Here is a 15,213-nt window from a genome sequence, read left to right as displayed (position 1 = left end):
CCACCGCGCCTTCTGTCTTCTGTGCTGGGCGGTTATTACTGTGGCCAAAGCCACTCCGGAGCATCCAACTGCACGTGTCGCTCTGTGGAGCACTGCACAAGGAGACCAGTCTAGAGATAAAACGCTTGTCCCTTGGGAGATCAGAACATCAAGGGCATTTTGGTGGACGTGTGAATTAGAACGCAGTGGCAGGAAAAAAAAAAAGTTAATACAGAAAGCCTTTAAAATAAAAAGAGACTTGAGACGCAGCCCTTTAACTGTACAGACGAAAGGCCACGGTTCACAGAAATAAAACGACGTGCTCACGGTCCCTCGGTTTGTGTGGAGCTGCAACTGGGATCCAGGTCCCCAGACCCCACTGCTCCTTCCACTTAAGTCGCTGGGCTGCACACCTGCAGGGGGCGCCTCTCTCCTTCATGCACAACACAAGGTGAGTGACGCCTCTGAGGCTTGTGCAAAATGGCACTGCTGCTTCCAGTTCACCTGTGCACCCAGCAAGTACTTTTGTTCTATGCAGTTCAAGGATATGTACATTCACATTATTATGGGGGTTACAAGAAGTATAATAATTACTGTGGAAATCTGGAAGAAATATTTCAAAAATGTGTGTGTTGAGGCATCATGATGGTATGCGTGTGTCAGAATCAGCTAAGGAAGGTGCCGTGAACAGGCTAAGTTTTCCAGAATTTTTGTTTGCATCACATAACTTGCTTCCCATAAGAGAAAACCACAGATTAGATCATCAGTTTTCAGGACCTTAGAGTTAGCAGATCTCTCAAAAAGTCATCACATCCATTAGATTATTTCTGTCAGAGTTATATTCTTACCCACCATCAAGGAGATGCATGTCTGCAACTCTCTGAGGACATTTTGCAACCACACACAAAGTCTGTACTCAGAAAGTCCTTCAGTGTGTCTAACCTAAGTCTATCTTGCTGCAGTTTAAATAAACCACAAGCACTTACATTATTTATCTTAGTGAAAGTGGATTGACTGAGGCATGTAGAATAAACTCACCCCTTGTTCCCTTTTGGAGAATCTTCTCCATATTCGGACTGCAGTTCTTCTCAAATCTCAGAAGCCCCATCTCTTTTCATGGTATCATACACACATGGATGACTTCAGGAAATAAACTTAGTGAATGAAATATAGGAGTAATACAAATATTCTGAAACAGAAGTGACAGGAGAAGAAAATAGAAATTTATTATTTTCAAAGCCACAAAGTAGGAGGTTGATTGGAAAAGGTGAAAGATGAGAGAGAGAGAGAGAGGGAAAAAATTTGTCATTGAATGATATTTTCATCGGAGAGGAAAATAAGTACCAACAAATGAAATCTGACGCATCTTTGCAAGTTTCACCAAGCTTGAAAATGTCCCTTTAAAATTTCCCGTAAGCGGTTGCTGGCTGCGGGATTTTTCCAGTGTAAAGGGAATCTGAGTTCAGGAGGCCAGGGAACGCCAGAAGGAAAGGGATTTTTTGATGCTTGGAGTTCTGAGACTGTCAGTTTAAAAAATGAAAGTAATATAGAAGGGGCAAAGTGGCATTTATCATACCATCTCTCCAGGCTCCTGTCTCTTTAATCAGCTAGCCTGATTTGCCCAGTAAATGATTCCTGAGTGTGTGTGTGTGTGTGTGTGTGTGCGCGCGCGCGCGCGCGCGCGTCCGCGCGCACCCGCGCGCGTGTGTTGTAGCTCTGTCAATCCTTGGATTAGAACCAATGATTGCAGCTTGTAGGAGGGCTGTCCAGGGCCAGATTGTACGAGGTGTCTCAGTGCCAGAGTATGAGGAGAGATAATTACTGAGAAGTCACACTCTCTCCCATCCTTGGCTTTCTTGTGGTGTCCTTCAGCAAAACAGTGGATTTAAATCTCCTTCCACCAGCTCCAGAGCAACGCAATCTGTCAGGAAAGAAAGAAAGAAAGAAAAACCCCGAACCTGACAAAAAAGAAGAAAAAGAAGAAAAAAAAAATCATGAAAACCATCCAGGCAAAAATGCACAATTCTATCTCGTGGGCAATCTTCACAGCGCTGGCTGCTCTGTTTCTCTTTCAAGGTAAGAGCTTGCTATTGATTCGCCTACAGTCGACCCAGGAATTGTACAGCGTGCTGTTGGTGATTCGCAGACTCTCTGAGTCGGCTCTGCTGTGCGGTTGGTTTGCAGGTGGGGGAGAGAGCGTCCGAGCAGCATGGCTGGGACTCCATCCTCCCTCCCAGGCTGTGAGGATATTGATTTGATGTTGGCTGCTGCCGGAACGGTGGGTGGGTGTGTGGCGCGGGGGGGCGGGGGGGGGGAATGTACGTGCAGAAGTAAAATGTGTCTGGGGCTCCCGTGCGGTACGTGGCTGTGTGCTGGTCCCCTGGACCTCCGTACATTCTTGCACACACACGATAGATGGAGACACATGGAATCACGGATTCGGAGGGCGACGGGGCTGCTAACGCATTGCTTATGGTACTGGGAAGAAATTACGAGAGGAAACTTTAAATATCTATCGGCCAGTAAACTTGCAAAGCTTCTGCAAGGAGCACACAGAAAACGCAGGCTAGGCATAATCAGGTACCTGTGCATCGTGGTCAGAGAGCCAGCTAGAAGGGCTGGATCGGTCCGCAGCAGCGGTGGGCAGCGGGGTAGTTTCCCATGTGTTTTGGGGTGTGTTTGTGGAGGGGGGCGGCGGGGCGTGGTAACAAGCAGATAAGAGGCTGTAGGAGCCAGCGGGGCTCTGAAATTCCGGAAAGCTCTCCTAAGTTGAACGGAAAGAGGCATGAAGAGTCGAATACTAATGTTTGGTTTCTTTCTCTTCTGGGAAGCGGAGCTGAGGGGCTGCAGTTGGGGCCGGGCTTGCTGGGGGTGAGTGCGCGCTGTGACGTGGCCCTGCGGTGCTGGGGTGGCTTGGGATCCGCTTCAACCTTGAGTCCGCTCGCTGCACCGGGTGGCCCCGCGCTCTGTCCCGGCTTTCAGGTCCCAGCAGCCGCATTACCTGCCCACCTGCTTGCTCCCACCCACCCTGTCCTTTGAGGGTCTGGCTTGCCTTTCTTTTTTGAAGATCCCTGCACTCCCAGGGACTGAGACGGGCAGAGGAACTTCCCCCGGGTGGTCCAGCAGCATCTCCCAGAGGACCACGCGTGGAAGCTCAGCGCTGGCAGCTGAGTCCCCAGAGGAAAGTTCACTCCCAGGGGGTGGAGAAGGCTGAGGAGTCCCACCCACCTGATTCCCTTCCCCACTGCAGCACGGGGCTTTCGTGGTCCGGACTGGTCCCCACCTCGGGTCCCGCTGACCTCCCTCTGAGGGTGGGCTTTGGGGACTGTCCCCTTGCCATAGTTGCAGGGGTGACCACGCAAGGTGGGCAGAGGGACCAGGCTGGGAAGAACCAAATGCGCGTGTACCTTCGGCTGGGGCTCGAGGGGGAGGAAGGGGGCCCCGGAGGGATCTGAGTTGGATGCAAGCAAGTCCCTTGTGCGGGATCTCCTTGCCTTGCTAGCTGCACCCGGCCTCGGGGGCGCCGGCCTCGGGGTGTCTCTCCTCCCTCACTGGGTGGTGGGTGTGAGAGTGAAGGAGGCCACGTGGCGGCAGCCCTGATTGACTCGTCTTACGTAACAAGGAGCTGTGGCAGCATGTGTGTGTGTGCGCGCGCGCGCGCGTGTGCAAACCCCTGCTTGTACTGGGTGAACAGGGGCTCACCCAGTGAGGTCAGAGCCCCAACTCTGGCAGCGGGGAAACTGAGTCCAGAGCCAGGTAGCCTCAGGGAAACAGCTTCTATCATGCTAACCACAGAAATGGAAACTAACTAGGCAAGGGGTGGAGTGAGGGGTCAGAGGAAGGGACAGGGAAGGTCCCAAGACCTCCATAATTTCCATCTGTCCTGAGGTCTGTGTCTCTTCCATCTGTAACTTCAAACCGGAGACAATGGCCAAAATTCCACCATCCACAGCCCCACGGGCTGCATGCCAGGAGCCCCAGGGCCATACTGAATTTACATATAAATTAGCATACATGATTTTTTTTTAATCAGAAATAAATGCAGGGAAGCATAATATTTGCTCATACTTTGAATCAATCCTGAATAGATGGGAAGGAAGTGGTGATGCAAAATTCTCCAGGGGGAATTCTGATTTTGCATTCTTGTTGCCGTCTTGGGGTGGGGATGGAGGTCACTTGGTTATCCCAGATCTCCTCACATTCTACCAAATCCTGCTTTTCCTAAGACGAATAATGGCCTTATTTGTGCTACCCACCTCGAGCCGGTTCTGAATAGCCTTCAAAGTGTCACAAAAGAACAGGGCTGCACAATTTTAATGCAAAGGGACCCCCAAGACCCCTGAGCCACATTCCAGTTGGACCAGCCAACATGATGTGTGTTTTCTCTTCAAGGGGTTGAGAGCTGGAGTCGGCCAGCTACCTCTTATCAAACTCACAGAATTACTGAGGCAGCCACGTCTTGCCTGCAGTAATCCACCCCTATTGCATTGACCCAGTGGGACTAGTTAGAATGCAGTACACATTCTAAGGCAATTTTTTCTTCTCCTCTGTTTTTGTTTTAAGCTGGCTCTTCCTAAAGCCGTTACTTCCTGGGTTTCTTGCCTTCTTGAAAAGGTGCCCGGGGCTAGGGGCAGGTGATGGACCCCTCCCTGACCTGCTTCTCACCTCTACCCCACCAGCAACCATGATCCAGCTTAGATGGGGAGGGAGTCAGCACTGATTAGTGATGGGTGGGAGGCAGGGGGTGATTAGCGCCCTGGGGCTCTGGCCCTAAGAAGATCTGAGGTTGATTAACAAGAGCCCCTCCCAGTTCCTGGGAGCCAGAGTGAGGACCGAGGACGGGATTAGGCGCTGTCCTTTTCAGCACACCGCCCACCTTCTGCCACTGAGAGGCTCTGAAAGGAATGGCTGGTGGTGCTGCAGCTTCTCTCCTTCTAGTAACCCGACCATTTCTCCTTCGAAGGATTAATGCTCCTTTCAACACTTTCCGAGGAGCTTGGCTAGATTCCTGTCTTAACCTTTCTCATTTTCTCTCACCTTCTCACATCCCACATCAACACACCTGCCCACTTATACACAGGCAGGGCGGCCGGGAAGGGAGAGGAGATGGGGCTAGGTTCACCCTCTCGTTCTCTGGGCACCAGCAACATGGACACCGTTCAGCTGGGCGGATTGGCCAAGTTCCTGCCACTCACAGTAAACACTTGGGTGCCAGCCGCAGCCCGAGCTGGGCAGTGCTTCTGAGATGTGAGGGGGGCAGATGAGACCATAACAATGTTTACTGGCAAAGTGAAGAATCGGTTTGGGATGATGGGATCCTGGGCCTGATGTAAGCATTGTGGGCACTTGGAAGCATGGCCAAAAACAGCTTCAGGCGAGACTGCAGAGGAGCTTCACGGTGTGGACCCTGGCTGCCAGGCTTGGCGCTGCCAACTGGGGGCGAGCCATGGGTGAGCCACGGATGGCACGACAAATGCAGCTCGCCTCCATCCTTCACACACGGCGACGGTCCTCGGGGCATTTGATCGAGGTGGCCGGAGGGTCCCAGCCGGGGCCACTCTTGGGTCGCAGCGTTACTTGCCAGGCACACAGCCTTGTCCTGGTGCTGCTTCTTCCCTTTGTCAGTTTTAAAGCCAAATACGAGCCCTGGAACCCCTTCTCATCCTGTGACATCTGCCCCTGACTTCCGTGGTTTCCCGGTGGCCTCTCCTAGGGTGCTGAGATGAAGGGTGCTGAGCTGTGTCCCTGAAGGGCCTCTCCTGGTCCCCTGCTTGTGTGCTCTGCCACGCACTGTGTCTCAGCAGCTCCCCGGGGCTCTGCCCCTGCACCCACGCAGTCTGGCAGCCCTGAGAAGCAGTGACCCAGGCTGGGGCCAGCTATGTGTCGTGGATGGGCCACACCAGTGCTGGCTTTAGCCACAGTTTACCCCTTGGGGCGAGGTGAGCTATCTCAACATCCTAAGCAGTGGTGACATTTCTGAGTCAATGTGGGACACATGATTCTGGGACGTCCAGGAACATGCTGGAAGGATTTGTGATGCTCTTGCCGTCTGCTCCTGGTGGGAACACTTTGGAGAGGACTGTTGTGTCTAGGATTTGTCCCTGTTCCAGAATTTTTAGGTTTGGAGCTCACTACCTGCTCTTGCCTCTTGCCCCTCAACTAGGATGATAAAGACGCAAAAAACTCCCACTTTGCTTTATATGTAACCCCAGCGGAGGTCCCTCAGACCCTTCCAATACCCTAATGAGTGTGCCTGACAGATTTCCAGCCAGTTCTGGTGGCCTGAGCACAGCTGGGTGGGCAGCAGGTACATCCAAACTCAAAGTCCCCCATGTTTTCTGTAGGTGGAAATACTTCCCTCTGTGCGCCCGCCTCCCCACCTGCCTGCCAGGATGGGGAGCAACTCCCCTGGGTGTTGTAAGGACTCATTAAGGCTTGTAACGCGGCAAACATGCGGTGCTAAGTGGAGCTCCATGCTGAGCCTGCTGGTATTTACGCAGCTCCTTCTCTTTCTGCTCTACTGGCTTGTTACATGTTTACTTTATGTCTGTAGTCATTTGAAATTCAATAAAACTAATTAAACATAAAAAATGAAAACACTCAAAAATAAGGTAATCGATGATGTACAGGTCGGATGGGGTTGGGTACCACATCTTCCCAGGTGTCTCCTCCCACCTGGTGGCAGAGGCCTCTTACCCTTAGAGGATGTGCTGGTTAAGACAGGAAGGGACTTAGAAGAAACATGCGGCGGGGACCATACCTCCCATCGTTTTGTAGGAGGAGACTGTTCAGGGAGGGGGAAGGGGGTGGGACCAATGGCAGGGGGCGGGGCCCTGGGAAGGGGGAGGGTGGAGCCAAGAGTTTCAGAGGGAAAAGAACAGCTCTAAGCTGTACTGGCAAAGGGTGGGAAGAAGAGGACTCTATCCTCTGCCTTGACTGATTTCGTCCAGTAACCTCTAGAATTTTAGTTTATGTATTTATGTATTTGTTTCTGCAACCTTCTGGACTGAGCCCGCTCTTGCTGTGGCCGCTTAAACTTACAAGAGCTTCAGCGAAGAGATGCGTGTGTTCCTCCTCCATCCCTCGCCTTCTCACTCTCCCTGCGTCTCCCTCTCTTCCTCTCCCCTGTCCTCCCTCCCTCTTTCTGCCCTCTCTCCTCCTCTCCTCTGCCTTCCCAATTCTCTTTCTCTCTCTCCCCTTTCCTTTCTCCCTTTCATTTTCCCTTCTCCTCCGTGGGAAACATAATTGATCAGCTGACAGATCTGGGTCAACCTGGCAGGGGTTGCTCCGCCTTGCACAGGCTTGCCTAGGAGAGGAGGGGAGTCTGTCCTCCCAGGTCACCAGGAGCCCAGATGACGCGGTGCAATGATAGTGGGGGGACCAAAGAACCAGTGGCGAGTTCACGCCCCGTAAGTGTGGCTGGGACCCCACTGACAGCAGCGTCCTCAGCTGTTGTGTGTCCCCGACACTCCAGTGTTCCACGTCCCTTTTCCCTTTGCCTCTTTCCTGCTTCTGTTTAGTTTCTACGCCCTGCTTGTTCCCGTGTCCTCGTTCTTCTTTCTGCTTGCCTCCCTACCTTTTCTCCTCTTTCCAAAACCAAGACAGGAGATCTCAGAATCTCCCCGACTTAAGTCATATTAGAGAAATGGCCTTTTGTTTACTTGCAAGAAGAAAAACAGAAACTCTGCCAGAAGAGCTCTGTAAGTCATTTGCAAACCGCAAAACAAACCAACGACGATTCACATTTTCATTGCTGAGAAAAAAGTATTTCAAGAGAGACTGTCAAGCTGAGAAACCAAATATTGGAAAACACGTTCTTCAGCTCTGTTACTAAGGACATCTTAGGTTACTAAATTTGATTTCTTTCTTTCTTTCTTTTTTGGCTTCTCGAAGAGTATTGTCCTTTACAGCAATAAAAGAATGTTCAAAAGATGGACTGGTTTTGGCTTCAATTGCTCATTCAAATTCACTCTTCAGAGGCGCCTCCTTTGCTTCTCCTTGGTGGTGGTGTCACCAAACTCTAATCCAACACAGTCTAGATCTAGTTGTTTATTTGTCCGTTGGTTCAATCACCTGGCAAGTGTTTATTGAGTTCCTGTTATGTTCCCTGCATTGTCGTAGGTGCTGGGAATATATCAGTGATCAAAGCAACTAAAGACAGAGTATGGGGACTTCCCTGGTGGTCCAGTGGTTAAGACTTCACCTTCCAATACAGGGGGTGCGAGTTTGATCCTTGTTTGGGGAGCTAAGATTCTACATGCCTCGTGGCCGAAAAACCAAAACATAAAACGGAAGCCATATGGTAACAAATTCAATAAAAGACTTTAATAATGGTCCACATCAAAAATAATCTTAAAAAAAAAAAGAGTACAGTCTCCCAGATTTGATTTCATTTGCCATTCTTTATAATCACATTGGGAAGAACCAACAGGACCAGAAGCAAGGGGGGCACGTGGCGTGTCATGGCCTCCTGCACAGTTGCTTGTGCAAATTATGATGGGTGGGAAGAACGCAGCAACCCTGGTTGCTTGTTTTTAGATGGGGAGTACTGGGGGCGGAGGCTCCACCTGGCTCTGGGTCCATCATGTAACAGCTGCTGCCTCTGCTATGCCACCTTGAGTCCTGCCGCAAGGGGCTCAGGGATGTGTGATGCTCCCTCAGTTAGCACAAGGATGGCGAAACCTGGCGTGAGGTAGCTGGCTTTGCGACTATTGGCTCTTGTCATTCGAGTTATTCGTTGGTTCTTGGCACTGCTGCCATTCTGTCCAGTGGCCTGTGCAGCACGTTTGTGCCCTGCCTTCTGCATAGAACTAGATGGTCAAAGGGGGCAAGCGGGGCAACTTACACAGGGCAGGGCAGGGTTTGCTGAGGCAGCTGGTCGGGGTGAGGCAAATGCAGTTCAGGGCACTCTGAGGGATTCAAATTTCAAGGTAGACTTAAGATGACCTCCCTTCTGAGAACCTATTTTGTTTTTTGCTAACCACTCATCACACCCTAATTTAGGGTTCCTGGAATAGCAGACATGCGTCGTCATTTATTTGTTCTCCTCTGATACTCCAGCTGTGGTTGGGACACAAGTCTTCTTTCAGTTGTCAACTTGTGTGTTCAGCCTCATGTACCCAAAGGGAATCGAGCTTTTCTTCCGCCCACGTTGTGTGCTGTGGCTGCCCCGTGGGTGCTTTAGGAACATGCTTACCCCACTGCTTCCATCTGCATTTCCATAGTGGTGGTGACTCTTCTTAGCTCTTCCCCTGTAGGAGAACAGGTAAGTATCTTTCTCACGGATCCATGGTTCTTCCAAGTCAAGCAACCTGGAGCAATTGTACCTCTTCTGACCCTGTCTCAGATGTTAGAAGGTCCTCAGTGGGTAGGTGCAATGTGTCTTTATTTGCAATATTCCCATTTTCTAAGCCAGTGGTCTTCAAATTTGTTCTACCATAGAATCACCTGAGGAGCTTTATAAAAGTGTCCATGTCTGGACCCCATCCTGGAACAATTACACCACAATCTCTTTGTGAGCTGTCTGGTTATTTTTCAGAGCTCCCTAAGGGGTTCCAATCTGTGGCCAGGTTTGAAAACCATACCTCTCGAGTCATCCGAAAATGTTCTCCAACCTGGAATAAGACACAGCCACTCCATGAGCCTCAGTTGCTTCATCTCTAAAATAAAGCAGTTGGACTAAAAGATTTTCAAGTTTCATTTCAAGTCTCACATTTTGCAATTCCGCAAATCGTCTTTTTGAGTCTAGTCCTTGAAAGGTAGTGGTGCTAGAAGAAAATATTCAGAAGCAGTCTCTGTTTGTAGGAAGCTAAGAATATGAACACAGTCACAGACGGACGACCAAAGCCGGAACGTGCGAGTGGTGTGTGTGCACACAAACACCACACACTGTATCATACATACTGTCCCACGTATCCGTACACGCACGCGCTTCTTCATCAAGAAGGCGTCCTTCAGGTGGGAAGAAAGGATGAACTAGTCACGGCATTTCAGGTAGGGGGACTCAGGAAGGATAACAACCGACCCTATAGGAGAAATTCAGGGGCTTTGGGATGTGTGAATATGGGTCAGGAATGAATGTGCTAGAGGCGGATTTAGAGCGAGCTAAGGGATGGTGAGCCTTGGCAGAAACTCCATTCATAAGTGTGAAGCTTTGCATTTCTCTCTCCTGGCCTCCGCTCCCGCTCGCTCCCCAGGAACTGGCTACAGCAGCCTGCTGCTTCCATGGCGCTCCTTCTCACAGGCAACAAAGGCTCCGTGCTCAGAACCCCAATGGCAACTTGGCAGCGACTGTGTTAGGCAGAGTGATGCTGGCCCTCCCCTCCAAGCCAGGTCAGATCCTGCAGTGCAGGCAGGAGTGAAAGCTTGCCTGTTCGGATGGAGTCAGCAGGTGTAGGAGGCGCCGGGGGAGCAGAGCTCTCATGCAAATTTGTACCAAGTGCAGTCACTGGGTAACTCACAAAGTGTTCACGCTGCTGTGTCAGGCAAGCCAGAGTCGCAGGCAGCCGAGCCCAGAGGAACATTCAAGATGGTTTAGTTCAATCCCTCTCTTGGAGCTCTAACACCCCAAAAGTGCAGCTGCAGTGGTCCCCTAACTTCTGTCTCCAGTATGGGGGGAACTTGCATCTCTCCAGAGAGCTATTGCATCTGACCGTTCAGGAAGACGGGGAGACAAAGGAGAAGCTGTCTTCTTATCGATTCCAGCCATTTGCTCGAGGTCTGGAGAGAACACACAACATAGTGGCTGGGTCGCCTGGGTCCAAAGCTTGGCTGTGCCACTTCCTGGTCTGAAGCCTTTGGCGGTTTAATCAACTTCTGTGGGTGATTCAGTTTCCTCTTGTATAAAACGGAGCTACTTCTGAGTCTTACCTCTAAGGCTGGTATGAGGATTAAATAAGTTACTGCGGATAAAGCGCTTGGCACATAGTAAGCTCTCAATAAATACCACCTAATAGTATCATGATTGCTGCTAACACTACTACCCATGGGACAAGGCTGATTTTTCTTCCACATGACTTTCCTTCAAATATTTGAAAACAGAATTCCCTCCCCTTCTCCCTTAGTTAAATATTCCAAGCTTTTCTCCTATTTTCTGTATGACCATTCACAGATAGGGTGCTGATGGCCCTTTCCTAAAGTTATTCCGGCTACTTTATGTTCTTTTTAAGGTAAATCTCCTCCCAGTGTGCTCTGAGTAGCCCTGAATGTTACAGGACATGGCCTCTCCTGATTCCAGATTAGGATACAATGAAGTCTCAGCTCTTTGGAAAGGCATGGCCCAGGGGCGCCAGCCTCTCCCCTAACCCTACTCCCGTTCCGTGGATTCCTAGGGGTTTTCTGAGGTACGCGTGCTCTGCTGAGGGCCGCCCTGTCCACCTGGAAAACGCTTGTTATGACTCACGGCAAGACTCCAGGCTCAGCGTCCCTTTGAAGCCCCTCCTTCTCTCGTTTCTGCCTCCACTGCTCTGGCACCTCCTTCCGGCCTTCGTGTCCGCTGACATCTGCGTGGCTACCTGCTGACACCTCTGTCTCCCCTCACTGGACCGTGAGCTCCTGGAGGCCCGGGACTGCCTTGTATATCTGCACACTCAGCACAGTACTTGACACACAGGCGACCAGTGCTTATGGATAGGACAAAAGGGGAGAGAGGGAGAGAGAAAGACGCCCTTAGGTTTATGAGTAGCCATAGAACCCTGTCGACTCAGGGTGAGCTGTAATTAACCCTTCTTCCTCCTATGCCTGTGTTGTACTATGCACACGGCAACCTGGCCTCGAAACTTACCCTTTCTGAAGTCTTTATTAGATTCAACTCATACCTTCCTCCGACAAGATCTTTTTTGGACCCTGAATATGTAATCCCACACATCAGTAATCCCTCCTGGTTATAACCAGATGTAAACCAGATGTTATAGGCGTCCAGGGAGCGGGAGATGAGCTCACTCTTTTTGGCTAAACTCACCCAAGCGCAGGAAATGGGACCTCCAGTGGTCAGCGGGTCAGAAGTGTGGAGGAAGGGGCTGCTCTCTGAACCACTTTGGCGTCAGAGGGGGCACCAGGGGCCAGGGAAGGGTGCACCTGAGGAAAGAGGAGAGTGACTGGGTGGCTTTGTTTATCTGGGGAAGGCAAAGTGGACGAGTGCTTCTTACCTGCTTCTTCAAACCTACTCTGCCTCTTTCTTCACCATCCATCCCCCCCAGGGCATTTGACTGTCCTCTAAACAGCCAGAGGACACCTGGCCCAAACATGAAAAGATTGACAACCTTTTTTCTCAATGCAATTGGTGATGCACAGACACCTGCAGATAGATAAACCATTTTGCCCAGTCTGAAAGCAAATAAGAATAATTATTCTATATTTCTTCTTCCTTTTCCCGTAAACCTTCTGAGTAGAAGGATCGGAATGTCTTATCACCACTTTTTCATTACTTTCCTGCACTGCCGAAGCCTTGTCCAAGGCTGGAATAGTTTAATCATCAAACCCAGAAGCGTTTTCGGACTTCTAGAGTTGCGGGAGGCACCTTGGAATTAACCCGATCTCCCGCCCAAGACAACCATCCCACCTGAATGATGTTCGCTAATTCCTGTTGACCAACTCCAGGATTTCCAGGGAGCAGGCGCTCACTGCCAGAGTCGTGGTCCCAGTTCCGGCTGTCTATCCAAATCGCCTGTGGAGATTGTCATAAGCAGAGGCCCAGGTTCAACTCACAAAAATTCTCATTAAATGGATCAGAATGGGGCAAGATCACCTCTGCTTTGAAACACCTATGACTCTACAGTGCAGATACAGTGGAGATCAACTGACACTAGCCTCCCTTTGTGTAGTGGATAAACTCTGTGAGAAAATACTGTTCAGTATAAATTCTATGCTTCCTCTTATAAACAGGGCTCTAAATTTGCTCAGGGCAGCGAAGTGCCTATTTATAATACGTACCTCTGAGATTTCCTTAGAGCCGAGGATGGTCATGCCGTGCAGGTCAGGCCAATGGGAAGCGAGCAGAAGTTTCCCGGGTGGGAGCTGGAGGGTTCTACTCAGGAAGGCTGTGCTTTGTGAACCTTACCACCCCCCTCCCCCAGACTTTTCTTGACTTAGAGCCTGGCATACTACCCGGGGGTCCAGGAACCAACTTGCAAACAGGAGGACAAAATGGCATTAGAATGGCAAACACACCCAGAATGGTAAAACAGGAAGCTCTTAGGTTGAACTAAATGGACTTGTTGTTTTAGTAAATCAAAACCAGCTGAGTATGAACAATTTCACATGGCTCAATCTAACAGAAGGACCCCAAGTTCAAGGTAACATAGCAGTGATGCCAGCTCTGGAATACCTATGTCCACACTTATTATATATGGAAAAAAAATCCCCATATAATTAGGTTTCAATTACTTGCAGTTGAATACAATCCTGGAGAATCTATGTGGAGCAAAAATTTGCCTCTTCCTAACTTATGCCAGTTAGAGCCACTCAAAATACAAGTCATATTGTGCGATGCAGTTTCTTTCTAAGAGAAGACGATTATGGACCCAAGTTATCTTATCTTGACATTCTTAGTTCCTTCTCGTCTTTATCACGGGCATAACTTCTAGACCGCTAATCATCCTGATCACTATCTTCTAAAGTTGCTGCAGTTTGATAATGATCCACTAAGAGGCATTACCAGAGAGATGGTTGCTGATGTGGTCGGACCGGCAGGGTGTGGAGTGGGCTATTACCTACCACGGTGTGGACTTTACATCTAGGACCACTTTATTATTATATTCGTTTCTTTTCCTTTTCAGATATTCCACGCGATTGCTCATTGGCGTTGCACTCATTCCCCTGACTAAAATTATTCAAGACCTCTCCCATCCTTGCTTTTAAGTGCATGAAATTTCATTTCACGTGGGTCCATTATTTAAATCCATCGAGACTGTTTTTGTATTCTGATAAGCTGTCACCAGCAGCTTCGTGTCATCCCCAAGTGATATAGACTTGGCATGTCCACATCACCAAGGTGAATGATTTAAAAAAAAGCAAAATCATAGATTCAAGGGCACGGCCGAGTTCTTATTTACATTTATATCTCATCCACTCCAGAGTGATTTATTCAGACCCTACTGTGCGCTGTCCATAAACCACGGGTCCTACTTCTTATACTCAGTGAAGTAAGACAATTCAATACAACATGCCATGTGCTGGGATAAAAGCAAGTCATGTTTGCTACGGCAGCATCTAGATCTCTGAGGTCAGAGAACTCTTCTAGAAGGAAGAGATGTTAAAGCTGAGACACAAAGGTGAAGAGATTCAGCCAGGTGAGAGGAGAGAAAAGTGTTACAATGAAAGGAAATGGCGTAGGCCAACGCCTAGAGGAAGGAGAGCATGGTAGGAATCGAGGAATCCAGTATCCCATCTGGCTAGATTGAATGTGTTTGTATAGTTTGTGGGGATAAAGCAGGGGTGGATGGGCAGGTTGTAGGTAGAAAGACAAGGGGTGTAGGTAGAGAAGTAGTCACAGGTCAGACCTTGAATGGCTTTATGGTTCCTGTTAAAGAGTGTATTCTGAGGGAAGATAGGTGTGGAAAGGCTGTATGCCCGACAGCAGCGTGATTAGCTTTGCAGTTTTAATCGTTAAATAACATTATTTGGGTTACTTAAAAATGTTAAAATGTTCCTCTAGTTGCAGTGGGGGAGTGAATTAGAAGGGGACAAGAGTAGAGGGTATGGCAGCCAATCAGGCATGAGTTAACCAGGTGAGAATACGTGGCAGAGATGTAGAGACACGGGTATCCAAGGGTCCTGGACTTAGAGGGTGTGACCTGGAGATGGAGAGCAAAAACAATGGTGTGTGAGAAAGGGAGATGGAAGAGGACTTCCAGTATCCGGGTAAATGGGACACAGACAGGTTTTAGGGGAGTGGTCATGAATGCAATTTGGGTCATGATGGTTTTATTTGTGTACACAGAGCACTGCACTGTGAAGTTAGCTGGACGGGTGTGGAACCCTGGGAGGTTATCTGAGCTTGAACAAAGATGGTCTTCGACGCAGACACAGTTAATTACCCAGGAAGACAGTAGAGAGGAGGTGAAGAGAAACGGGGCAGACAACTAGGATTTAAGGATTGGGAAGGGATGCGATCTTGGGAAAACGATTGACGAGAAGTGGCCAAAACATGGGAGAAAAACCAGGAGAGGATGATGGCATCGGGGTCAGAGGATGTGTGTTTGGGGAAGGCAGGAGTGTTAGCCTAATCCAGTGCTG

The 15,213-nt window shown here is 49.5% G+C and overlaps 1 protein-coding gene across 1 annotated transcript in view; it reads left to right on the top strand.

Moving 5' to 3' along the window:
* Positions 1-326: 326 nt before the first annotated feature.
* The window catches only part of NTM (neurotrimin), a 932,003-nt gene continuing 917,116 nt past the window's right edge, over positions 327-15,213 (top strand). The window contains exons 1-2 of the mRNA XM_060017634.1: positions 327-430; positions 1,884-2,055. Of these exons, the coding sequence (XP_059873617.1) occupies positions 1,974-2,055 (82 nt within the window). The 5' untranslated portion in view covers positions 327-430; positions 1,884-1,973. The remainder of the gene's footprint in view (positions 431-1,883; positions 2,056-15,213) is intronic.

The sequence above is a fragment of the Delphinus delphis genome, chromosome 8 (assembly GCF_949987515.2).
Source record: "Delphinus delphis chromosome 8, mDelDel1.2, whole genome shotgun sequence".
In the NCBI taxonomy this organism is placed as follows: Eukaryota; Metazoa; Chordata; class Mammalia; order Artiodactyla; family Delphinidae; genus Delphinus; species Delphinus delphis.
Note: the sequence above shows the minus strand (reverse complement) of the source record. Positions and strands in the feature narration are given on the sequence as shown.